Here is a 25,412-nt window from a genome sequence, read left to right on the forward strand (position 1 = left end):
TCAAAAGTAACTGCCGCCATTGGCACCAATGAGGATGGAAAGGCGATGTGGACACTGCATGGCATGGGTGTCCTTGGACAGGAAAGCGGGAGGACAGGATAGCTCGGTGCTGAGAGTGGGGGGACTGACTTCTTATTTTTTGGCTCCAAGACATTAAAGTTGTAGAAGAACAAGGTGCTACCAGGGGAAATCTGGGCTTCCATGATGCAGAGCTGGAAGCAATGTTCTAGAAAAGGGTCTTTCAAGGATGATGGCATCCTTTGAAATACTATGAACATCTTGGAAATGAACACTCCAAGTGCCTTGGATTCATTCATGCAACCTTAAGTCTTTAAGTCCATAGTCACAATGGTCTACCTATGTGAAGTAATTCCCTCTCCTTACCTTCATCTCCCCTGGTCCAAATCCTGCTGGCCGTCCTCAATAAACCATTTCCTATATGTCTATCTTCATTTCCTTTACTCCACATATGCTCGCAGACAGTCATCTCTGCCTCTATTTAAAATCCCCAGAGCATTTTGACACCTCATACATCATTCATCTCTTTTTGCCTGGTATTTAAAAATTAGTTTTACACGTGTCTTATCTCCCCAATGGAACTAAATTTCCTTAGACAGGATATACAAGGGCGAGTGAGTATTGTTACTAGGGTCCCACTTCATACATGCCTGAGTTTATTCCAAACAAAATCTGTTTATACATGTGACCAGTGGAAGTCTGCAGACAAGTTCTCTCAGTAGTATACCTGTCTCAAGCCCAGCAGGATGTCTTCAAAAATAGGGTCCAATCATAATAAATGGCTTCTAAGGGGATTTTTTGGGCCACTTAAATTCAAGGTAGAGAGGTCAGCTCAGAAGGTTATGGCAACTGTTTTTTGGAATTCCAAAGGGGTCATCTTGATAGATTTTCTCAAAGGACCCAAGATGATTGTGGGGGCTTAATAGGAACAAGTTTTATGAAAATTTAAATCTGTACTGAAAAGGTCAGGAGAGTTACGCCAAGGAATTTTTTTCCCATCACAAAAATATGCCTGCCCAGAACTGATGCTTTTGAATTGTGGTGTTGGAGGAGAACACTAAAAGTGCCATGGGCTGCCAAAAGAACCAATAGATCTGTTTTGGAAGAAGTGTAGCCAGAAGGCTCCTTGAAGGTCAAGATGGCCAAACTTCGTCTCTCATACATCGTACATATTGTCAGGAGGGACCAGTCTCTGGAGAAGGATATCATGTTTGGTAAGGTGGAGGGTCAGAGAAAAAGAGGAAGACCCCCAACAAGATGGATCGGCTAGGTGGCAGCATCGATGGACTCAAGTGTGGCAGTGGTAGTGAGGTTGGCCCAGGATCGGACATTGTTTCATTATGCTGTGCATGGGGTCGCTATGAGTCGGTTCCGACTCAATGGCACTTGACAACAACAACAACAACAATTCTTTGAGAGTAGAAAGGGCTGTCCTATAGGAACTTTCTTGGGAATCCTTACCCCAACCACGCTCCAACTGCGATTGTGCCCCTCCAGGGTTCAAAGAACAAATTCAAAGAACATTTAAAACGAACACAATGTGAGCCCCTTAAAAGATGCCAAAACTGTTGTTTTGATGTGGTGTAAATCAAAGAGCCCAGAACTCTTCGAGGAAGGGATAGAGAGATGGAAACACTACCTTCAGAAGTGTATAGACCAAAAAAGGAGGCTATGTCAAGAACTACCACCTTCACATTCTGATACTTCTATTTAATGATTTTTGTAGCAATAGTCTTTTACTTTACCTCATGTATCTGACCGACTTTTGCCTTCTTCTCAGTTACTCCGTTATTGCCTGTTACTGTGACGCTGGCAGCTATACCACTGGTATTTTAAATAGCAGCAGGGTCACGTATGGGGGACAAGCTTCAGCAGAGCTTCCAGACTAAGGTATACTAGGAAGAAGAAGAGGCAGACTAGTTGTTACCGTTTAGCCACTAAACACCTTATGAATAGCAGTGGATATGGTACCAGAAGGTGACTAATGCATTGTCAGACAGAGCCAGGAGAGGAGTTCCTCAGGTTGGAAGGCGCTGAAAATATTACCAGGGAAGAGCTGCCTCCTCAGAGTAGAGGTGACCATAATGATGTAGAAGGAGTAAAGTGTTTAGGGCCTTCATTTGCTGATGGGGCATAACTCAAAATGAAGAGAAACAGCTGCACATATCCATTAACAATTGGAACGTGAAATGTATGAAGTGTGAATCTAGGAAAAATGGAAGTTGACAAGAGTGAAACGGAACACACAAAGATTGATATCCTAGGCATTAGTGAGCCAATATGGACTGATATTGGTCATTTAGAATCACACAATCATATGGTTTACTATGCCAGGAATGACAAGCTGAAGAGGAATGGTGTCACATTCATCATCAAAAAGAACATTTCAAGATCTATCTTGAAGTACAATGCTGTCTGTGATAGGGTAATATCCATATACCTACAAGGAAGACCAGGTAATACCACTATTATTCAACTTAACACAGCAACCACTGAAGTCAGTGATGATGAAATTGAAGAATTTTACCAACTTCTTCAGTCTGAAATTGACAGAACATGAAATCAAGATGCAATGATAACTTCTGATAATTGGAATGCAAAGGTTGGAAGTAAAGAAGGATAAGTAGCTGAAAAACACAGCCTTGGTGATAGGCGACCATACACACACACCTCACAAGATGAAATCCACAGGAATCAAACTGACTAAATCTATGGTACGAGATGGTGGAAAAGCTCAATAACATTAGCCAAAACAAGGGCAGACTGGGGAATAAACCATCAATTGCTCATATGCTGAAGCTGAAGAAAATTAAAACTAGTTCACAAGAACCAAAATATCACCTTGAACATATCCTACCTGAATTTAGAGACCATCTCAAAAACATATTTGAAGCATTAGACACTAAAGACCAAAGACCAGGAGAGTTGTGGGATGACATCAAGAATATCATACAGGAAGAAAGCAAAAGGTCATTAAGAAGACAAGAAAGAAGAAAAAGACCAAAATGGACATCAGAAGAGATTCTGAAATTTGCTCTTCAGCATAGAGATGCTAAAGCAAATGGAAGAAATGAGGCGGTAAAAGAGCTGAAGAGATAATTTCAAAGAACAGCTCAAGAAGACAAAGTCAAATATTACAACAAAATGTGCAAAGACCTGGAGTTAGGAAACCAAAAGGGAAGAACGTAGTCGGCATTTCTCAAACAGAAAAAACTGAAGGGAAAAAAAGTCAAGCCTTGACTTGAAATTTTGGAGGATTCCATGGGCAAAATATTGAAATATGCAGAAAGCCGTAAAAGAAGATAGAAGGTATACTCAGTCACGGTATCAAAAAGAAATGATCGCAGTTCAACCAGTTCAAGACGCAGCATGTGATCAAGAGCCAGTGGAACTGAAAGAAGTCCAAGCTGCACAGAAATGGAAATCTGTCAGTAAACTGAGACAGCACTGGAGGCACTCACTTGTCTATGCCAAGAAATTTGGAAGATAGCTATCTGGTCAACCAACTGGAAGAGATCCATCCTATTTGTGCCCATTCCAAAGAAAAGTGACCAAATAGAAGGTGGAAATCATCGAAAAATATCGTTAATATCACATGCAAGTAAAATTTTACTGAAGACAATTAAAAACAGATGCACCAGCACATTGATAGGGAACTGTCAGAAATTCAAGCCAGATTCAGAAGAGGATGTGGAACAAGGGACATCATTCTTGACATCAAATGGATCTTGGTTAAAAGCAGAGAATACCAGAAATACCAGTGCTTTATTGACTATGCAAAGGTTTTAGAATATGTTGTTGTTGTTGTTAGGTGCCATCGAGTCAGTACCAACTCATAGTGACCCTATGCATTGCAGAATAAAACACGGCCTGATCCTGGGCCAACCTCATTACTCTTCAGTCCATTGATGCTGCCACTTGGCCAATCCATCTTCCTCTTTTTCTCTGACCCTCCACCTTACTAAACATGATATCCTTCTCCAGCAACTGGAGAAGACAATATGTCCGAATCATGAGAGACAAAGTTTGGCCATCTTGGCCTCCAAGGAGTACTCTGGCTGCACTTCTTCCAAAACAGATCTATTGGTTCTTTTGGCAGTCCATGGCACTTTCAATATTCTTCTCCAACACCATAACTAACTAAGGATAACATTGTGAAATACAGGTATTCCAAAACACTTAACTATGCTTATGAGAAACCTTACATAGACCAAGAGGGTGTTATTAGAACAGAACAAGAGGATACTAGATGGTTTAACATCATGAAAGGTGTGCACCTGGGTTGTATTTCATGCATGATACTTGTTCAATCTGTACGCTGAGAAAGTAATCTGAGACATCAGATTACATGACGAAGAATGTGGCATCAGAACTGTGATATGCAGATGATATAATCTTGCTTGCTGAAAACAGAGAGAACTTAAAATACTTACTGATGAAGATGAAAGACTACAGCCTTCATTATGGATTGTTTCTCTATGTAAAAAAAAAAACACAAAAACAAATCCTCACCACTGGACCAATAAATAACATCACAAGAAATGAAGAAAAGATCAAAGTTATCAACGATTCCATTTTGCTTGGTTCCACAACCAACACACACACAAGCAGCAGTCAAGAAATCAAATGACATATTGCATTAGGCAAATCTGCCACACAAGACCTCTTTGAAGTGTTCAAGAGCAAAGATGTCAGCTTGAGGACAAGGTACACCTGACTTAAGCCATGGTATTTTCAATAACCTCATATGCATGTGAGAGTTGGACAGTGAATAGGACAGACAACAGAAGAATCAATGCATTTGAATTCTGGTGTTGGGAAGCACATTAAAAGTACCATGGACTGCCAGAAGAACAAACAGATCTGGTGTTAGTGGAGGAAGGGTAGCCAGAATACTCCTTAGAAACCAGGATGGCGAGACTTTGTCTCTGATACTTTGGACATGTTTTCAGGGTGCACTAGTCCCTGGAGAAGTATATCATGCTTGGTAAAGTGGAGGGTCAACAAAAAACAGGAATACTCCCAACTAGCTGGATTGACACAGTGGCAGCAGCAATGGGCTCAAATGTTACAACTGTGTTTTGTTCTGCCCTACATAGGATTGCTATGAATCAGAACTAACTCAACAGCACCTAACAACAGTTCCTAGAATAGTATCTTGCACTCCAAAATCTTTGAAGAATGAAAAAATGAAACTTAACATACCTTACGCTGTCATTTGAAAATTTCCAATGTCTGTGAGGAAAAGAATTGCCAGGTGGCCAGTCCACCTGTTTTAGGCTCATTCTAGCCAAAAATGTTCAACCTCTAAAAGTGTCTACAATTCTGGGCCCTATACTGCTTATACGGTGGGCTTTTGTCTAGAGATTAAGATAGGGACTATATCTTTCACATCTTTCTATACCCTATAATGGAGTCCTGGTATATGGTACTGTAGGTCGGTGGTTCAAACCCACCAGCTGCTCCTCAGAAACCCTATACAGAGTCACTATGGGTCTTAACTGACACATCTTGACACTTAACAACAACACACTTCACAATGCCTACTGTAGTACATATTACCAAGATTGTTGCCTTATCTAAGTCCAGATGCTATCAGGAACATGTGGATGGGTCTGAACTTAGCCTTACACCTATTCGATGTTTTTATGAGTATTTGGAATGCAATACAATGTAGATGGAATGCAATAAAAGGCATTCAATCAGGCTGACTCTGGAAAAGCTATATGGTTTAGGAAAGCAGGCTATATTCATGTGTTTGTCTCCTTTCCCTCTTGGAAAGACAAAAAGAAGAGAGGAATGCAATATATATATGCAAAAATGTAGAAAGCGGGAAAGGAATCATTAGTGAAAAGGAGATCTCCATAGATTTCTAGATGACAAATGGAATAGGGGAGCCAGAACTGAAGAGGGCGCCAACTGGTTAAGCAACATCCAGACTTAGAGACAGGATTAGTTAGAACAGGGCCCAGAAAAACTTGAGGATTCATTGGAATCTGTGTCTGAACCCTCCTACCTATGGAATGACAAAACCCGCAGGCAACCAGAGATGCAGTATCTTCTCTATAGAAATTCAGCAAACTCTCTCTGGGGTACTAGAGTTGCCAGTATGAGTATTACTGTCCTAACCAGAATCCTCTACTTCTAGGCATACTGAAGGAGGGGCGCATCCCCCAGCAATTTATCAGCCAGATCTGTCGACGCACATACAGCTTTTCTACGACCAGACCCTTATATGTGAACTGATCCCCAAGGTCCACCAAGCATTTAAATAAAGCCTGAAGCACAATACAAAAAGCACAAGATAAAACAGAAAAATTGACCCTGAAGGATATAGAGATATTTCTGCTAACAGAAGACAATTTAAAACCAAAATATAATAAGACAGAAAAAAAAAAAACCAATTCTAGCTGGTACACCTCAACATAAAATGAAAATCCTCACAGCTGTACCAATAAGCAACACCATGATTGCTGCTGTTGTTAAGTCTCGTAGAGTCGGTTCTGACTCATAACGACCATGTAATGTATAGAATTTCTGAGGAGTGACTGATGCGTTTGAATCGCCGATCTTTCGGTTCAAACTGACCCTGTGGTCCAGTGCTTACAGCACCATACCTTCATGATAAACAGAGAAAATACAAATGGGCTTTACAAAATTTTGTGGAAAACTTCCATTAGTCTTTCATTTCATTTTCCCATGAACTTTTTGAAATCCCCTCAGATTGATTTCATTTTACCTGGATCCATAATCAACGCTTGGAAGTAGCAGTCAGGAAATCAAATGAAGGTACTCCATTAGGCAAATCTGTTGCAAAGGATCTCTTTAAAGCAAGCGTTAAAAAGCAAATATGTCACTTTGAAGACTTAGGTGTGTCTGATTCAACTGCCTCATATACATGTGAAAGGTGCAAAATGATTAAGAAAGACTGAAGAAGAATTGGTCCCTTTGAAGTATAGTGTTGGTGAAGACTATTGAAGGTACCCGGACTATACCCGGACTACATGAAGAATGAACAAATCTGTTCCAGAAGAAGTCTGTGGGAAGGCTTCCCAAAGTTTGTGGGAAAACAGACTTAAAAGATAAAGGCATTTTCTCATTAAGTTTCTGAAGATCTGTATGTTGTACAGCCAGCATGCTCCTTAGAAGGAAGGCTGTCAAGATTTCATCTCACTTACTTTGGACATGTTCTCAGGAGGGACCAGGCCCAGGAGAAGGTAAAGTGGAGGGTTCCGTGAAGAAAGGAGGAAGAACCTCAACAAGATGGGTTGATACAGTGGTTGCAACAATGGATTCAAATTTAGGAATAATTGTGAGGGTGGCATAGGACCAGGCAGTGTTTCAGTGTGTTGTATGTAGGGTCAGTATGAATCAGTATCGACTTGATAGCACCTAACAAGAGCAACGGTATTCTTGAAGAGGTCTGGAGAAAATAAAACTACGCTTAAAAAAAAAAAGCAAAACAAGAATAAGAGAACACACTATGGAATTAAAACACCCTCACCCCAAAATTTGGGCATTTCAGAATGGCAGCAACCAAGGAAAGATTCTGAAAGCATTCAGGGTGAAGAACAAACAAAATGATGATAACAAGAGATAAATAAAAACAGGGCACAAAGGGGAGAGAATCAGACTTCTCGTCAGCAACACTGGATAACACCAAATGCTCAAGCGAGTTCCAAAGGAAAACCATTTGCAATTCAGAATGCTATACTCAATTAAACTACTCATCGAGCATGAGGAAATAAAAGATTTTCATACATGTAAGTGTTTATAAGGCATATCACTCATGACCCCTTTAAAAAAAAAAAAAAAAAAAAAAGTCAAGGCTATAGTTCAGCAAAATGAAGGCTTAAAAAAAAAAGAGAAAGAGAGAAAGGAAGATGTGCAATCAGAGAGTCAGTCTGAAATCCAGGTTAACAATGGATAAAAATGCCAGAAGGGCAAGACGTGCAACAACCCCAGAAAAAAAAACAAAAATAAGTTAAACCCCAAAACCCCAATAGTTCCGATTGGAGCAAAAGGGAGTTCCCCTCCCTAGAAAAACCAATACGCCAGCAAGTGAGAAAAGGACATAACAAATTACCCCAAAATATGAATACAAGATCTCATAGATGATCTGATTAATTTCCCCATGTGGAAATCAGTATTGCAAGGCACTTATAACGATGCTGATGTGTTTAGGAAACAATTGCTCATAAGTTCATTGAAAACCAAACCAAACAAATACGAGAATTACCAAAACCTGCAACATCAAAACATTATATGAGATAGAAAATGTAACCGCAGCCTATTACTGAATTCAATAGTAAACACTTTGTAAAGAGTCATAATTCCATGGAGACTGGGAGAAGAACTCTGAGAATTCTAGAGCCTAAATCTCTAAGAAAAAAAAGAGATTCACTCCGGAAAATATTCAGTATATACTAAAGGCAAAGAATGCAGGGGGGAAAAGTGAGGCAATTGGAAACTCCAGGAAATATAAAAGGCAATATTAGAAAATAAACGAACAAACTGGTATTAACAAGAAGCCACCGAGAACAAGCAAATTAGAATCCGAAGTCAGTGAGAGTCTAGAAGAATGAAATGGCCTCCAAGTAACAGGGTAAGTTCAAAACTGAAAGACATGAGGAAGATGGTGAAGAAGACACATTTCTTCTCACAACAACAACCACAACAAAATAATCAGAAGAACTACAAAAACAAGAGAGCGGAAAATGAAAAATTATAGCACAATAAATGTAGCATAGTTATAAGACTGATGGAACACAACACTCTCCTTTGACTAACATATGAATTATGACTGGAATTAAAGAGACAAATACAATTAACGAGGCTCAATTCTTGGTGTTGCATATACACATAATAATATGGAAGCTACTTATTTATTGCCTTTTAGCTTCTGGAATCAAACAAATTCAAGCATACCAAGGTGCATAAAGATAGTGAGGGACCAGGCAATGTTTCATTCTGTTAAACACAATGCTTAATTGATGGGAAACTAACAGTCACATCAACAATGTTGAAATGTTTAATAAAAAGTAAAAGAATAGTAGTTACGAATAACGTAATTTGGTCCTATAGAAGTTAGTTACCAGCAGAAGTAAAACCCAAAGTGGTTCAAAGTGATTGACTCTGGGGATCAGGACAGGAGATGAGCAGAGATAGAGCAGGGGTCTGGTTGATTTTGTTTAAAACCATGTGCATGTATTATTTGATTATGTTAAAAAGCTCGACCAAAAAAATTTTTACTTTGGAACCTAAATTTTTGGCTGACAACTGCCAAGAAATGAAGCTTTAATATGTACTACCTTTACTTCTTCTCATGTCGTTTTCTGTCCATGGGTTATCCAAACATGGGACTAGTATACCTGGCTAGCACCTTACTCTGCATGATGTACATACAGGATGCAGGAAATTTAAACTGTGGGTGAGCTGTCATCTTGGGGCAATTTCTACACTAATTGTCACAAAGAGGAAGATCTCCCCAGGCTTGCTGCAGGAATAACCCTGGGTCTTACCAGACGTTCATGCTCCTGCTGGACAGAATAAGTGAAATGTCTTATATTTTCCTTTTGAAAGCGCTAGGAACAGCTCAAGGATTTGCAAGGCGGAATGAAAGAAAAGCTGTCACCGAGTTCCTTAGGACTCACAGCTTGAAAGGAATGAGAGGAGGCCCACAGGGGGCCTTCGGACCAGGCCCAGCAGGGGAGACTGAGCACTTCCCCAGCCCAGGGGGTGGGACCACAGCTCTTAAAGCCACAGATCTCCTCTGTAGGCACAGAGACCCTCACAGCGGGAATCCTTTCACGCCAGTCACCCTTGGAGACTGCTATTTATGCTAAAGAAATTTACCCCACTCCATTGTATATTTCTTGTCCAGAGTTCTCTTGGATCCCTTGTTTGGGGCCTTAGTCCTACATTGTGAGGAGTGGAAGGGAGAGGCCATTTAAGAGGGCAGGGATGGCTCATGATGGGTCTGTTAGCTTGGCATTTGTTCTTTCCTTTGGGAACCAAACCCAATTTGGGTACATTTGCTTTAAAAAAAAAAAAAAAAATTATTCAAGATTGAAGAAATCTTAGTTGTGTTCTATTTTTCCTGGGAGGAAAATAACACTAAAAGAAACCCAAAGCTTTATCTTATTTATAATCTATTCTTGTGGGGGAAATGTGTTTCCACTTCTTGCAGGCAGTTGTAGCTCCTAAAGACTGAGAGGCCTTTTCCTCACCAGAGAGATGTTAATTTTTATCTTGCCACAAGTTACAGGGAAGCTCCTTCTGAAACATTTTCTTTTGAGGCAGAACTTAAACGTATGCTACAGCTTTTGTGAATCCTGGGAGTCAAATCCTTATAAATCCTTTGAGATGACAGATCAATTATTTCTTCCAACAGTTAATGAACTAATAACTCTTAGAAATTTCTCCTTTCCTGGGTTTAAAATAGAGAGACCTAGGAGAAAGGAGGGGGAAGGAGATCCAACAAATTCAGGGGGGAAAAATCAACAAAGGGTTAGCTAGCAATAATATAAAAAGCGTATTCCTTACAGTGTTTAAAAGAGAGCTGCATTTTATTTGAGATCGCTGATTTTTAAATTAAATTCATGTTAAATAACATTATATTTTATAAACATCGCACATACTTTTAAAATACACTATAAAATCATATTGGGATCAGTCAAGGGAAGAAAGGAAGGAAGGGAGAGAGAAAAGGAGGAGGAAGACAGGCACTGGAGAAGGCATGTAAGAACTGGAACATTGCTCAGGGCAGACAGTGTTGGCTCTCTGCAAACCAGCAAGTAGAGGAAAATGACACACATGTCCAGCGGTGGAGATAAAGGACAAAGATAGCAGGTTATTCCAGGGTGCACTAGCCTAGGACTGTGCAGCAGAAAGGAAGGAAGCCAGTACTGATAGAGGAAGGAGCACTAGGTAGGAGCTGGCAGATTCTATAGTTTGGGTATTCATGGAGTTAGACACAAGAATGAACCTTTGTCAGCTACAGCAGAAAGGTAGCTAGTCTAATGAAAATGCTCAGTGTCACTGACCGTGAGCTCTGATCCCCAGAGAAATGCAGCCTGCTGGGTGAGCAGAACAAGGGGGGTGGGGGGCATTAATCCCATAGTGTGGAAGAATAGCCAAGGGATGAGAGGAGAAAACGGAAGTGCTGGAGGGAAGTAAATGACTTGTTCAGTGTCCGATGGCATTATATGTGAGGCAGTATTTGTAGGTAAAAGAAAGGCTTTTCCGGTTTCGTTTGTTATTTTTAGGTAAAGAGCTAGGGTTTGGGGGTCACAGAGACACTAGCTGGTGAGCAGTTCTCTCTTCTGAAATGCAGTTCTTTATTTGTTAAATGACTGTTGATAGTTAACACATGTTGAAATAAATGACAGTATTTTGCATATGCTGGATTACATAAAATACAAAATCTTATTCCAAATCTAGGAAAGGGTCCATCCTGGAGGATGGTACCCCAGAAAGCATGAAGGACATTTCAGGTGTGACAGTTAGGGTTTGATGTCAACTTGAATGGGCCAGGAGTCTCAGCGGTTTGTCAGTTGAAATGCAGTTACCCCACAATGAGATGGAACAGAATGTAATTAACTAGGATGAGTTCTGCTAGGAGCAGCCATTCAATTGAAAGGATGTTTCCGGGGTTTGTGGGCTGCTTCCAGTATATCAGACACTCAGGTAACGCTTGTTTGCTTTCTGCTGGGTCTAGATCTTGCATCTGGCTCATTCTCCAACCTCTGGTTCTTTGAACTTGAGATAGTGGTCTGCTTTATTACCTGCCCATCTTGGGAGCCATCAGCAGCCTGTCTTCTCACCTGCTGGACCTGCCTGCCGGCCCCAATCTTGGTTCATCTGACCCAGGCTTAGGACACACTCATTTCTACAACTATGTGAGCGATTTCCTTGATATAAACTTCTCTCTCTCTCTATCCCTTATATATGGTGGTAATGGCTATGTGCCCTGGAGTCGGTTCCAACTCATAGTGAACCTATGTAAGGTTTCTGAGGCTGTGAATCTTTCTCCCACAGAATGGCTGGTAGTTTCAAACTGTTGACCTTGAGGTTAGCAGCCCAACTTGTAACCACTACATTACCAGAGCTCCCTCTCTCTCTCATATGTATATAAATATGCACACAGATACATTCATAAACATACAGTTTAAAATCAGGAAAGGTATGTGCAAGGAGTGTATCTTTTCACCATACTTATTCAATCTGTGAGCTGAGCAAATAATCTGAGAAGCTGGATTTTATGAAGAAGAATGTAGCATCAAGATTGAAGGAAGGCCCATTAACAACCTGCAATATGCAGATGATACAACCTTACTTGCTAAAAGCAAAGAGAATTTAAAATACTAAATACTGATGAAGAACAAAGACTACAGCCTTCAGTATGGATTACAACTCAATGTAAAGAAAATAAAAGTTTTCTCCATTGGATCAGTAAATAACATCATGATAAATGGAGAAAAGACAGAAATTGTCAAAGACTTCATTTTGCTTGGATCCACAATTGACACTCATGGAAGCAGAGTCAACAAAATCAAATGATGTATTGCAATAAGCAAATCTTCTGCAACAAGACCTCTTTAAAGTGTTAGAAAGCAAAGGTTTCAGCTTGAGGACTAAGGTATGACTGACCCAAGCCAGGGTATTTTCAGTTGCATCATATGCATGTGAAAGACGGACAATGAGTAAGGAAAATCATAGAGGAATCAATGCGTTTGAATTATGGTGTTAGAGAAGAATATTAAAAACACCACAGACGACCAGAAAAAGACAATCTGTGTTGGAAGAAATACAGCCAGATTGCTCCTTAGGATTGAGGATAGTAAGACTTCATCTCTCATACCTCGGACATGTTATCAGGTGGAACCAGTCCATGGGAGATATAATTCTTGGTAAAGTGGAGGGTCACAAAAAAAAAAAAAAAAAAAAAAAAAAGGAGACCCCCAGCGAGATGGACTGACAGAGTGGCAGCAGCAATGGGCTCACACGTAACAATTGTGAGAATGACGCAGGACTGGGCAGTGTTTCACTCCATTGTGCATAAGGTCTCTCTGAGTCCAAGCCGACTCCATGGCAGCTAACAACATGACTCTACGCTGTCATTGCCTGGTGCACAATGTGGCATGGTATGAAGAATATGGAATTTAAGAGTCAAAGACCTGAGATGGAATCATAGCTCCGATGTTATTCAGCCTCATTTGTTCTAACTGTAGAGTGTCCTGGTGGTGCAGTGATTAAGCACTTGGCTGCTAACTGAAAAGTTGCTAGTTCAAACTCCAGCTGCTCATTAGAAAAAAGATATAACAATCTGCATCCATGAAGACTGACAGCCTTGGAAACTGTCTGGTGCAGTTAAACTACATCCTGTATGGTCACTGGTGTGGCGCTGTGGGATAATATGCTGGACCACAAGGTGCGTTTAAACTGAAAGGTCAGCAGTTCTAGCTCACCAGCTGCTCCATGGAAACCCTACACAGGGTCACTATGAGTCGCAACCGACTTAACAACCAAAATCATGGTTGCTAAGAAACACTTGTGGGATTGTAGGTTATGCATTGGAATGCTAATTGAAAGGCCAGCAGTTTAAATAGACCTATAACAAAGGAAGAAATTGACCTGGTCATCAAAAAACTCCCAACCAAAAAAAGTCCATGTCCAGATGGCTCCACTGGTGAGTTTTACCAAACATTCAGGGAAAAGTTGTCACCAATTCTACTTAAATTACTCCAGAATATAGAAGAGGATAGAAAACTCCCTAATACATTCTATGAAGCAAGCATTACCCTCATACCAAAACCAGAGATGAACAATATAATAAAGGAAAATTATAGACCAATATCCCTCATGAACATAGATGCAAAAATCCTCAACAAAATCCTAGCCAACAGAATTCAGCAGCACATCAAGAAGATAATACATCATGATCAAGTGGGATTCATATCAGGATGCAAGGATGGTTCAACATTAGGAAAACGATCAATGTTATCCACCATATAAATAAGAAAAAAGAAAAGAACCACATGATCATATCGATTGATGCAGAAAAGGCATTTGACAAAATCCAACATCCATTCCTGATAAAAACACTCAACAAAATAGGAATTGAAGGAAAATTCCTCAACATAATTAAGAGCATATTTACAAAACGAACAGCTAACATCACTCTTAATAGAGAGAAACTGAAAGCCTTCTCCTTGCGAACAGGAACCAGACAAGGATGCCCTTTATCACCACTCCTATTCAATACTGTTTTGAAGTCCTAGCCAGAGATATAAGGCAAGATAGGGAAATTAAAGTCATCCAAATTGGCAAAGAGGAAGTCAAACTCTCTCTATTTGCAGATGATATGATCCTATACATAGAAAACCCCAAAGACTCAGCAAAAAAAAAAAAAAAAAACTACTGGAACTCCTTAGAAGTTTCAGCAAAGTGGCAGGGTACAAGATCAACATACAAAAATCAGTTGGATTCCTCTATACTAACAATGACAATGCTGAAAAGGAAATTAGAAAAGCAATACCATTTACAATAGCCACCCAAGGATGAAATATTTAGGAATAAATGTAACCAGAGAAACAAAGGACCTATACAAAGAAAACTACAAAACACTACTACAAGAATCCAAAAGAAACTTACAAAAATGGAAAAATATACAATGCTTCTGGATAGGAAGACTTAACACTGTGAAAATGTCACACAGCAATCTACACAGATAACACATCCCAATCCAGATTCCAATGACCTTCTTTACAGAGATGGAAAGAACAATTACAAACTTTATATGGAAAGGAAAGAGGCCCAGGATAAGCTAAGCACGGCTTAATAAGACCAACAAAGTTGGAGGCCTCTCACTCCCTGATCTCAAAATTTACTACACAGCTAAACTGGTCAAAACAGCTTGGTACTGGTACAATGAAAGATACACAGATCAATGGAACAGAACCGAGAGCCCAGAAATTAACCCATCCACATACAGCCAGCTGATCTTTGACAAAGGGCCAAAGGACATTGAGTGGAGGCGACATAGGCTCTTCAACAGATGGTGTTGGCAAAACTGGAAATCGACATGCAAAATACTGAAACAAGACATTTACCTCACGCCACATACAAAGACCAACTCAGCATGAATTAAAGATCTAAATGTGAATCCCAGAATTATAAAAGTCATTAATGGAAAAATAGGGACAAATCTAAGGGCTCTAATCCTGGGCACACACAGAAACATTATGAAATTTACACAAATAAAAGAAGACAAAATAGATGATTGGGACATTCTAAAAATCAGAAACTTATGTGCATCAAAGGATTTCACCCAAAGAGTAAAAAGAGAGCACACAGAATGGGAAAAAAATCTTTTGCAATGACATATCAGACAAGGGACTAATTTCTCAAATCTATAGGAAACTACAACACCTCTACAAGAAAAAGACAATTAAAAAATGGGCACAGAATATGAACGGACACTTCACCAAAGAAGACATTTGGGCAGCCAACAAACATATGAAGAAATGTTCACGATCACTAGCCATTAGAGAGAGGCAAATCGAAACAACAATGAGATGTCATCTCACACCAGCAATAATAGCGAAGATCAAAAAAGTAGAGGACAATAAATGCTGGCAAGGATGTGGAGAGACTGGGACCCTCCTACATTGCTGTTGGGATTGCAAAATGGTCCAACGTCTCTGGAAGGCAGTATGGCATATGCTTGTTGTTGTTAAGTACCGTGGAGTCGAATCCAACTCATAGTGACCCTGCACAGGGTTTCCGAGGCTGCAAATCTTTACAGGAGCACAAAGCCTCACCATTCTCACGCAGAACAGCTGGCAGTTTTGAACTGCCGACCTTGAGGTTAGCAGCCTGATTTGTAACCACTATGCTACCAGAGCTCCTTATGACACATCCTTAGAAAGCTGGAAATAGAAATGCCATATGATCCAGCAATTCCTCTACTTGGTATATATCCACAAGAAATATAAGCCATAACATGAGTAGATACATGCACACCAATGTTCATAGCAGCACTATTCACAATAGCAAAAAGATGGAGACAGCCAAAGTGCCCATCAACTGAAGAATGGATAAACAAACTTTGGCACATAGACACAATGGAATATTATGCTACCTTGAAGAAAAACAAGGAAGCTGCAAGCCACCGCATAACATGGATGAATCTTGAGGACACTGTTGTTGTTTAGTGCTGTCGAGTCAATTCTGACCCACAGCGACCCTGTATAGGGTTTCTGAGAAGCAGCTGGTGAGCTTGAACCACTGACCTTGCAGTTCAAATGGCTTTGCAGTCTGGCGCATTAACCCACAGTGCCACACCAGGACTCCATGCTGAGTGAAATTAGTCAGTCACAAAAGGACAAATATTGCATAAGACCACTAATACAAAGCTTAAGAAAAGATACCCTTACTAAAATGAAAAGAAGAAGAAGAAAGATGAGACTGTCTACTCCCGTAAAGATTTGTAGTCTCAGAAGCTGTATGGTGGGGTTCTACTCTGGTCTAAATGGTCACTGTGAGTCAGAATCGACTCCACAGTAGAGGGTTAGGTCCCTATGAATCAGAATTGACTTGGCAATGGGTTCTGGCCATGACTGTAAAATGGGGATAATTATATTTATATCTCAAGTGGTTGTGAGTATGAAATAACCTTAGTAAATGTTAGGGGAATCAGAATCCAGTTGGCTGGTCATATAAAGACCCCAAACTCAACTGTGGACCTATGGCCCTGTTGATGTACAGCCTCAGCTGGTTTTTTGGGTGCGTGACCTGCACTGTTGCAAGGAGTCTCGTGCCTACAAGGGTTTCATGCTTTGCTATTGCCAAACAAATTCTGAAGGAGGGGTCCTGTGTCTTCATTTTGCATTGGGCTCTGCCAATGAGGTTGCTGGTCCTGGGAAAAGCTACATGATTCAGTGAAAGGCACTCAGGGAGAAGATGCCCATCATTTAGAAAAGGACTCCCAGTGGAGCTAGACATTTATAGTAGGTGCCATTTTTTATTTCAGTATTTTTATGGTGGTAAAAGTCTGTAAGATAAATTTTTTGCCAATTCAACAATTTTTACTTGTACAATTCATTGTGTTGTAAATCACCACTGTTACCCTTTTCCAAATGATTCCACCACCATTAACTGAGACTCAGTGGACTACAAAGTGGATTTGAACCACAAGGCTGGCAGTTCAAGCTCAACAGCCGCTCCTTGGAAACCCTATACACGGTCGTTATGGGTTGGAACCAACTCGATGACACTTAGCAACAACTAGTGTCCCCTAGGCAATACCCCCCGTCTTCCTAGCTCTGTGATAACCACTAATAAGCTGTGCTCTCTATACACCTGTGTGTTGCACGTAAGTGAGATCGTTTGGCTTTTGCTGACTGACTCAGGTCTCATGTTTTCAAGGTTTAATTACATTGCAGCATCTGTCAGAACTTCCTGTCTCTTTAGGGCTGAGTAACCTGTTAATTCCAGCTGCCCAACACCTGAACCTACTTCTTACACGTGGAGAATTCTTTACTTCATGAGTCTTGGAAGGAGGAATGGCCAAAAGGATCCAATAATGGAATTCCCCTGCCTCCCTGCCAGCTACGTGGGGTGACTCGAGTGTGTGATGCTTAGAGACAAGAAGGGAGTGAAGGATTCATTTCGGCAGTGGCGGCAGCACCCCTGGGTACGACCTTTGGTGTCCTGCACCACTGACCAAATGGTTCTGTGGGCTTGTGGTTTCCTGCTTCTTGTTACCACTTTTGGTGCCTCCCTATTTTCTAGCCTCATCCCCCAGCCTTTTCAGTGGTCCCCCCAAAAAAACTACTCAGTTCCCTTTCAGTGACCTCTTTTCTGCTTAACTCATCAGAGACAGTTTCTGTTGCTTAGAGATAAGAGGTTTTTTTTTTGACAAAAAGTTAGACTCTGCTGTGGAGTTACTGCCCAGAGAATCTCTCAGCTGGTGGCAAATGGGTTCTATGTTGCAAGGCCAAGTGTGTAACACAAGTGCTGGGATGTGAGTGCTTACAAGGGGGAACCTCAGAGGTCATCTGGGCCACACTCCTTCTGAAAGCAAGAATCTGTCATACAGAATTCAGGATGTGAACGATAGTTTAAAAAAAAAAAAAAAGCAAAGAAGAAAGCCTTTATCCTAGGTGACAAATCTGAAGACTGGACAACAGTTCCCAGCCATACCTTTCAGGGTCAGTGGTCATCTTAGGGCTGGTGAGGATGTCTCTAGTTGTCATTAAAGTGTCAAGGATGAAGATGAGGGAAATGCCACATCATGGCCACGCATGGCCAGAATATGAAATGTCAGGTATGTAAATAAAGAGGGTGCTCGAGTCCCAGATGAAATTTCAGAGCATGATAGGCCAGGGGAAGCAAGAAATTAAAAATGGGGTCCTTCTAGGAGAGACAGACCACAGCCAGAGTGACCGCGGAGAAATGGCAGACGTACCAGACAGGGTGAGAATACCTCTCTGGCTTCTGGGACCGCTCCAGGAAATGATTCTCTTTACCTTCCATAGACACGGCCCATGAGCAAGTCACATGTTTAAAAAGAGAGGACAGCAGTCTTCTATATTTGCTAGGGACTGGGAGAGGTGGGGGACAGTTCCGATAAGCTCGTTTCACAGCAAGCGCGGCACTCTTGGCTGAATCAAAGTCACTTGATCTTGGGCATTACAGCTCTGTTTCCACATTGCCACTTAGCTGATGGGGCGATTTTCCAGTCACTGCTTGAGGGACCTTGGTTCCAGGGCCGGGTCACTGTTGTATGAGCGCAGACGGACCCAGCGATGAGAAGCCAGGAGCACAGAAGTTGTAGAACCACTGTGTGTCCTATCAGACCACCAGCTGCCATTGCCATTGACTCATGGTGACCCTATATGTTTCAGAGTACAACTCCGCTCCATTAAGGGTCTCAATGGCTGTGAATGCTCAGAAGTAGATTGCCAGACCTTTCTTTAGAGGTACTTCCCAGTGGGCTGGAATGGCCAACTCATCCCAGGGACTCATCAGACCACTTGAGCAATCTCAAAGTCAGAACGGTGTATCTGAGAGCCAGGGTTTTAGGGCGCCTCTCACTGCAACCCACAGGGTAGCACAACCAAGAAAATGGCGAGTGCATCCATCTCACAGATCTGAAGAAGCAGAGATGAAAGAAAGAGAGGTTGGAGCCTGGCAAAGTGGAAAGGAGAGAGAGGATCCAGGTCAAGAATAAAGAGGTTGGGTTCTAGCAAGGTGGAAGGGAACACGGGGTCCTGGTAAAGAATGAGAGATTGGGTCTCAGCCAGGTGGAACGGAGAGAAGGGGTCTGGATGAAGAATGAGTAGTTGAGTCCCAGCAAGGTGGAAGGAACAAGACAGCCAAGGTCTGGGAAGTCTGCAAAAGTCAGCCAGGGTGTTTGCATAGGAGCAGTAAGCCCCAAAGGGTGCCTGTCCCTAGGGCAGAGGATGCTCCTGATGACAGCCCAGAAGGTGAAGCTCCTGAAGGCAGGCTGCAGAGCCCTGCTTTCAGGGAGGATGCGGATACCCTGGGAGGTCCTGGCCGATTCAAAGGCACAAGGAGAGAAGGATAGGGAGAGAGAAACCGGAGGGAGGCTCAGTGGGCTTTCTCGGAGTCCTCATACCCAGGGCTTTATTTGAATTTATCACCTCTTATTAGTGTCTTTTGAAATGCGAATTAGCTGATTAACCACTGCTCACAGCCTTCCAACTGTTCTTTATTCTCCAGCATTCAGTAACTTTGTTCTAAATAGGGTAGGCCACAGTAGCCCACCAGGGGGAAATTATTCTCAAGGGTACAAGAACAGTGACCACAACAAAATTACTCCCTGGATGGAAGCAAGTTGGGGGAGAGACTGTTCCTGGAGCCGGCTCTAGCCACCCCTGGTTTACATACAAAGCCCTCAGGGACACTGTTTACCTCCTTTGTTAGCCCTCCAACCCACAGTTAGGATTTATGAACAGGACTTTGGAAAACAAGACCCACTCTCTTCGACCCCCTACCACTTTTTTGTTGCCTATATTCATTTCATAAAAGGTTCATTAGTTCTAGGTCCCTGAGAACCAGCCGTACACTTGCTTTAACTTTCTGTTTGGGACGTGAGTTCATGCCCATGAACAACATGGGATGACCTCTGGCAAAGCTGCCTTCGCATTTGCTCAGGCCTCCAGTTTGGCAACACCACACAAAGGCAGTATGGTATGTATACACTTTCCGGGGCTGGGCCCCTATTCAGAGGGGGCTGGAGCCTGAGCGTAATGGGCCCCCTACAGACAAAGCTAGCAAGTTTCTTAATTAAGTCTAAGTGAAAGACAGATCCCGCTTACATCTTCAGAGAACCTTCCTTCAGGACTTCAAAATCACCCTATACTGCCTATCAAATCCAGGCACGAATCACTATCCATTTTTCTCTTTTTAAATATAGAAAGCCAAGCCTCCGGGCGCCAACTCTTCAGCCTCCTCTCAGTTTCCCTGCAATTTTAGACATGCCTCTGGCTTATAAAACAGGAAACAAAGGGATTTCTTGTGTGTCAAGGAAGGGCCTCAGAGGGTCTGCATTTCATTCTGGCCTTCCCCAGTGCACCTCACTGTCTAAAGAGCTCTTTAACTGGTTTAGTCTCATTAACATTTCCATGAGCTATCACAGAATATACTTTATATAAAAAAAATTAAACAAAAAGCCCAGCATCGATACATGTATCACCTAAGTACAAGTCCTAAGGTGGAATGGTATTAAAAAGAATAATTATTATTTCAAATGTGTGATTTTTCACCTCCCTTCAACCTACCCTGTGCCCTCCCTGCCCCCAGCCCCACCCCCATCCTATCCCCAGTAACCCTTCTCTCTCTCTCTCTCTCTCTCAGACAGGCCATTCTGTTTTCCCGGCTTTGCTGTGATAATGTCCTTTGCCAACAGAAACCAATTACTTTTCAGCAGTAAGTCATGAGGAGTATGAATTGCTTTAATTTTTTCCCCCCTTTTAGCAGCTGCCCGGGTGGGTTGTGAGGTGCAGGCAATCATGGGACTAGAATGAATACAACCACATGGAGGCAGAGTGTCCTGTGGGGAAAATGGTGCTCAAAAATTAGGGCCTGTTTTTTGTTGTTGTTGCAAGAAGCTAATCAATGAGTTAGACGTCATCATCAATGAACTTTTCACTCTGAATTGAGGTCACCAATTCTTGGCTTTCCCTAACTGCCACCCCACCCCCCATGCACCTGACTAGCTTGTAAAAAAAATGTCACCTTACTGTTAAAGTGCTCAACACACCCTGTTTTTTCTTGCCTATTCCTTCCCTCCTTCCCTCCCCCCACTTTGCCTTTTCCTTCTGCAATTCTTTGCTTTCTCATTAGAAATGCCCAGCAACGTCTGGCGGACAAAGACACTGCAAACAAAGTGTATGGAAAAGGGAAAAGGGGCTAAAAAAAAATTAAAAAGAAGGAAAAAAAAAAGCGCAGAGGAATTCTTCATTCATTGATCTCTAGAATACATTAATATCTGAAACTGTTGGCACAGCCGAACATACTCCGGCAGCGAACAATGCAAGCAATGATTCCAAGTCTGGGATCTTCAAATAAACCCAGTGCTGTCATGGCCACCAGGAAGGAGAAGAATGGCGATATTAGCTGACCTTCATTCTGTTGTTTCTTCAGACCTGACTGCTGGACCTCTGTTTGCTTGTTACTAGGATTTCTTGGCTGAAAAATTTTAGCATTTCCCAGGCAATACAAGAGCCAGTTTATTAGGTAAATAAACCAGGCCTCAAATGGTCTTCTCTGTTTCGTGATGGGAACAGGGGAGGGCTGGAAAGAGAGTTGAGTTGGAATAGCTAAGAAACAGAGAGCCCATCTTTTTTTCCTTCATCCCGAGCACCAGTGGACCATGAGGACAGAGTTTACAAACCATCAAACCAATATTCTGGCTTTTGGTTAACATCATCCAAGTCAGGAAGATACGACTCACCAAAGTAAACAACAAAAATAGCTGCTTTCTTCCTCTAGAGACCCAGATCTTCAATGACATTTCACTTACCCCCGCACTGATGAGTAACTGGGGACTATTTCATAACGCATAAAAATGGAGTGACTGGTATTGAATTTCATTCATCTGCCATAATTACTTAAACGCTCTCATGTTATCCAAACCGCTCTCCAGTGACGGTCTTAATGATGTTAATAAATAAGTAATGCAGAACTTGGCTCATTTTTCAGAGTTGCTCCATCTAGCGTGTCTTCTGGCTGTCTAGACTGTATCCCAATCAGAAATGACTGGCTTTATGTGTCCGTTAACTGTGCATTGTCTCTCCTACCTGGCCCCTGTGATGTAAGCTCCATGAGGATGAGGACCACTGGTGCACCCTCCCAACCCCAGAGCCCAGCAGAAGCCAAGAAACATTTGTCAAACAAAGTGATGTTATTTTTTGCCTGCTTTTATAAAAAAGGATCAGGTCTTTGAAAGCTTCCAGCTGCCACACCTGAAGGACTGCAAGATGAGAACAAGATCCAATTCTTCCTACGTTGGAGTATTTTCTCCACTGAACATGAACACACGAGTCCAAGTTTCCTATGGCTTCCAACTTTCCAATGAAAATATATCTTATAATAAATGCCAGGAATGTTTACTCTTGCTTAAAGCTGGAGGTCATGAAAGTTTATACATAATAGACACATATTCTCAAAAAGCTATACAGACATTATAGCCGCTCTGTTGGAAAATATGTAAGGACACGGAAATTTTTCAGTTTTCAGGAAGTGAGAAAAAGCAGGTCACATGATGGTGTCTAAGACAGATGATGCCACTATGGTATATCTTTTTAAAAAGGCCAAGACATTATTATATATGTTCACACAGAAAAGTAGATTTAAAAAACATATTACCAAAATGTTAATAGTGAATATTTGTAAATGGTGGGTTTTTATTTTTGTTTACTGTTTTTTACTTAATCACTTTTCTGGTCTATCTGCTACTTTTATAAGCAGAAAAAACCTTCAATAAAGCCTTTTAATAAAAGATATTAGCAAATGAGCTAGAGCCCAGACTCAAGAGCTTTGAAAAACACATTACAGTCACATTAATACAACCACACGCAGCCACGGTGGTGTGTTCCCACACAAACATGTGCTTTCTGGGTACATATGTCTAAAGCTACGTAGTGATATTTTATGGGATTCTGTGGGTATGGGTGTGTGTGTGTATTTTTGTGTTTACGGAGAGGAGATTGCTGTGGGAGTCTCCAGGAAGTTTTTTGTCTCTTAGCTTGAAGAAACAGGGTTTCACATTTCTGTGTTTTAAGAAAGATTATATTCTAGGATGCTCAATTATTTTCAATAGGTGTGACATTCCAGGCTGATGGGTATTCATACCTGTCAACAGCTGTAAATTAGCATTTCAAAACCATTCTAAAGTGCCTCAGGAACCTTTTCATTATGAGGACTGCACCTCCCGGAAAAGCACAGGCTGAGTGCAAACCTGGGAGCAGGAGTCGCAGGCAATGTTAGAGACCCAGGTGCCAAACAGAACTTCCCAACACTACCATGCCAGGAATTGGGACCACAACTTCATGTCTTTAATCCAGTATTTTGCTATTTGTTGTTGTTAAGTGCCCTCTAGTTGGTTCTGACTCTTATTAAGTGCAGTCAAGTCGATTCCTACCCATAGAGACCCTGTGTAGGGTTTCTGAGGAGCAGCTGGTGAGCTTGAACCACTGAACTTGCAGTTCAAACGGCTATGCAGTCTGATTCCACAGCACCACACCAGGACTCCTTCTGACTCTTACTGAGATGACTGAATAGGGTTTCCCAGGCTTTTCAGATTTTTGTGAAAGCAGAATGCCTCATCTGTCACCTGGAGAGCAGCTGGTGGTCTTGAACTGCTGACTTTGTGGTTCTCAGTCCAGTGCTTATCCTATGTAGAGGGGTAGGTAGTAAGTGTTGTGGTTGTTGTTAAGTGCCATCGAGTCGTTTCCGACCCATAGCGACCCTGTACAGGGTTTCCAAGGCTGTAAATCTTTACGGGAGCAGACACCCTCATCTTTCTCCCACGGAGCAGCTGGTAGTTTCAAACTGCTGACCTTGAGATTCGCAGCCTGACTCGTAACCACTACGCTACCAGAGCTACCAGGTAGTAAGAGTACTTGGGAGAAAAACTTAGAGGGTGAAATGAGACAACCGGCAAGACAGACTCCTCCACAGCCACTCAGCTGATTCCAACTCCTAGCGATCTCATGTACGGTTTCCGAGACTGGTGCAGACAGCGTCCTCTTTCTCCTGAGGAATGGCTGGTGTGTTTGAATCCCCAACCTTATGGTTAACAGTCCAGTGGTTATCCCACAGCACCCCAAGGGCTCTACCCTTAAGCATCTCTTTGTGTGTATTCTTAAGGATCCCTGGTGACACAGTGGATTGAGCACTGGGCTGCAAACACATCGCTCAGCATTTTGAATCCGTCTGCCTCTTGGAGGTTACGAATCGGGCTGTGAACCTTCAGGTCAGCGGTTCGAAACTACCAGCCGCTCCGCAGGAGAAAGATGAGGCTTTCTACTCCCGTAAAGATTTACATCCTCGGAAACCCTGTACAGGGTCGCTATGGGCCGGAACTGACTTGATGGCACTTAACAACAACAGTCCGCTTCCCTAAAGATTTACAGCCTTGTAAACCCTAAGGGCCAGTTCTCCTTTGTCCTATAGGGTCATTAAGAGGTGGACCTGACTGGATTTGGTTGTGTTTGGATTTGGATTGTTCTTATTTCTATAAGGCTACAGCTTAAGATGGAGTCCTGGTGTGGCGCTGTGGGTTAATGCACCAGACTGCAAAGCCGGTTGAACTGCAAGGTCAGCGGTTCAAGCTCACCAGCTGCTCCTTGGAAGCCCTATACAGGGTTGCTATGGGTCGGAACTGACTTGATGGCACTTAACAACCACAGCTTAAGATGGGTGGGGGGAATGATATGTACAACAATTAAGTGAATGCTTATTTCAGTTTAAAACAGTCCCTTGAAAATGTAAAACAGACCCAGGTAACTGCTCAAGAGGAACCCAGCGCTTCACTCACCGAAAAGACTCTCTGGCAGTGCCTGTGAGGATTGGAAATAATTCCAAAACATGTCATCCCTTCAAACATGAATTCCATGGGAAAATACATATTCATTTAAAAAAAAAAAAAAACCACCAAAACTCTGAAGTACAAGAATTATAGCGAAAAAAAGCTACTTTCCTTAGTACAAAACACTGTTTAAAGAGAAAGAAGAAAAGGTGTTGGTTGGTATTTCCTAGGAGAGTGATGATTTATTCAATTCCTACAGTCACAGTGGGGCTGCAAACCTCAAGGTCAGCAGTTTAAAACTACCTGCTGTTCCACTGGAGAGAGATGAGGC

General features: G+C 41.8%; 1 protein-coding gene across 1 annotated transcript in view; it reads right to left on the bottom strand.

The window, feature by feature from the left end:
• STX8 (syntaxin 8) overlaps positions 1-25,412 on the bottom strand; it is a 246,211-nt gene continuing 220,799 nt past the window's right edge. Inside the window, exon 9 of the mRNA XM_006863506.1 lies at positions 1-72. Within this exon, the coding sequence (XP_006863568.1) occupies positions 1-72 (72 nt within the window). The remainder of the gene's footprint in view (positions 73-25,412) is intronic.

The sequence above is a fragment of the Chrysochloris asiatica genome, unplaced genomic scaffold (genome assembly GCF_000296735.1).
Source record: "Chrysochloris asiatica unplaced genomic scaffold, ChrAsi1.0 scaffold00054, whole genome shotgun sequence".
NCBI classification, from domain to species: domain Eukaryota; kingdom Metazoa; phylum Chordata; class Mammalia; order Afrosoricida; family Chrysochloridae; genus Chrysochloris; species Chrysochloris asiatica.